A 2446-nucleotide genomic window follows, 5' to 3' on the forward strand; every position below is an offset into this window, starting at 1 on the left:
AGTGGTCTGTTCCGTTGCCTGGTGCAGGTTTGAGTTCCTCACCAAACACTGGAGTGTTCACAGCCTATATTGGCCTGCCTGGGCAGGCTGTGGTTGTGGTGGCAAGAGCCAAAGCGAACTTAGCTTGATGGAGGCACCAAGGACTGGCCTACAGCCACATTAGCGGGTGGTCCTGGAAGAAGTAGGCAGGGTTGTGGCAGCATTGTCTGAAGACATGAAGCCAGGCCCAAGTCCTTATGGTGTTCCTTGGGAGTTGGTGATATGTAGAGCTATTGGATGTTTTGCTCTTCTCTTGTTTTTGTGGAGAAGTTTTCAGTGTGTTAGAAGCAGGCTGTATGTGGGAAGAGAAAAACAGCTGGCTTTAAAACTTTCTAGACTAATTGAAGAGAAATGTGAACTACTTGAAAAAGTTAGCCTTGTTCAAAAAGAGCTTGAAGGCTTAGAGTCAACTTTAAAGGGCAGCAGTTCTGAGAAGGGTCCAAGAGACGTCCCCAATTTGGAGGCAACCTATGAAAATCTGCATAGGTCCAAACCTAGCCATGGGGATGAAAGACTTTTTCTAGACAAAGAGCTAGAAGAACAAAAGGCTAGACATTGTAAACAGGATGAAATCATGGCAGATATATCGAGAAGGATAAAATCCCTTGAAGGTGAATCTGAATCAATCAGATCAGAAATAGCTGAAACTAAAACAAACTTGAGACTGCTTCAAATAAGTGAGGAAGGACTTCAGCTGGCAATGAAGGAAGCCTTGGATGAATGTTCCCAGCTTCAGCAAAGTCAGAAACCGATCTTACAAGGAGATGCTGAAGCATGGAGGGAACAAGGACGTGTCCAATGTGAAGAGAGCACCACATTGGAAGACTCTCAATTCCATTCAAAACAAGTTCAAACTGATAAAGACAATCACGTGGAGTCTCTGACTGAAGGCTTGCTGAAGATGAAAGATAGGTCTTCTCCAACCAAGGGAGCCCAAACAGACATTGGGAACTTGGAATGTGGAGTGACGAGTGAATCAGGAATTGGTGCTCACTTGGATGATGAGCCCAAAGGAGCTGTGAAGAAACTGGTTTATGGTGCTAAGCTAAAGTCCTCCTTAGAAACCTTAGAAGGAGAAAGAGTTCAAACTTGTGCTTTCTTATCTGAAGTAGAGAAAACAAAGGAAGACCTTAGAGAACAGATTAGAAGTCTGAAGACTGAACAGGCCACCTTGCTGTCAGAAAATACATGGCTTGAAGGTGAGAATGAGAACCTTCAGCAGAAATTTAAAGACATGATGGAATGCTATCAAGAAAATATGATGAAACTCCATGGGAAACTCAGAGTAGAGGAAAATTCCCGGGTGGAGCAAGAGGAGAAACTTTCCAAGGTCAAAGAAGAGATGGGCCATACAAGAGAAGAGCTGGAGACCTACAGAAAGCGAGCCAAATATCTTAAAGAAGAATTGGAGAGAACCATTCAGTCCTGTCAGGGGAAGATTATTTACTCTGAGAAAAAAGCACATGAGAGTGAGTTGGCGGCTTGGATTGCTGAAAGAAACCTCCATTATTTCATGAAACAAAACGCTCGCAATAGACAAAAGTTAACTGAAAGGGAGCTTCAATTGGAACTTGTAGAGGAAGATCCCTGTGCACTTGGTGTTTCAAATGCAGCATTGGGCAGAAAGCATTCCCCCAATGGTCCCTCAGCATTGGGTCCTCCTTGGCAAGGTGGATGTTATTCGAAGTATGCTAGACCATGGCGACCAGCAGAATTCAGAGGTTCTAATCTGCCTTCTTTGGATAAAGAGGATGGGCCTATGTCTTCAGAAATTCAGTCCAGTAGAAAGGAGACCAAAATGAATCTTGAAGATTCTACTGTGCTCGATTCACCTCTCCCTGCTGAAAACCAAGCAACTGGCTCCGGCTCATTGTTGGCACCTTTCCCTCCAGTCAGAGGTGAATTATTTCCTGTGGACCCAAGGAGTCAGTTCATGAGAAGAGGACCATTTTTCCCTCCGCCTCCTCCAGGAAACAGGTATGGGGCCCCTCGAGATTATTTTCCACCCCCTCCATTTTTTCCAATGCCAGATGTCTATGAATGGAGGTATTTTCCTCATGACCTTCCCCCAAGAGCTGGATTTCCTCCCCCCACCCCCGAATTCTGAAAGTAGAAGTGAGTGCCCTTCAGGCTTCTTTACACCTTCAAGTGAGTCTGCTACTGAACATCAACAAGAAACCTGATGTTTTTGATCTCTCTTCAAAAGTCATTTGACTTACCTCTCATTTTTAGTTTTTAAGTAATTGCTTTTACTTAAGTAAGTGATTATACTTTTGCTCTGATTGAAGCTAAATAAAACTACAATTCTTAGGATAGTATTTTGGAAATAAAGATGGTTTAAATATGATACTATGAGTAAATTATTTTCATTCTATTTTACTCTAATGATTACAGCATTGAATTTGAT

The 2446-nt window shown here is 43.0% G+C and overlaps 1 protein-coding gene across 1 annotated transcript; it reads left to right on the forward strand.

Annotated features, from left to right (window-relative positions):
- Positions 1-214: 214 nt before the first annotated feature.
- On the forward strand, positions 215-2146 carry LOC144375713 (melanoma inhibitory activity protein 2-like). Its single transcript, XM_078041155.1, has one exon. The coding sequence runs from the start codon at positions 215-217 to the stop codon at positions 2144-2146; it is 1932 nt and encodes a 643-aa protein (XP_077897281.1).
- Positions 2147-2446: the final 300 nt, after the last annotated feature.

The sequence above is a fragment of the Ictidomys tridecemlineatus genome, chromosome 3 (assembly GCF_052094955.1).
Source record: "Ictidomys tridecemlineatus isolate mIctTri1 chromosome 3, mIctTri1.hap1, whole genome shotgun sequence".
NCBI lineage: Eukaryota > Metazoa > Chordata > Mammalia > Rodentia > Sciuridae > Ictidomys > Ictidomys tridecemlineatus.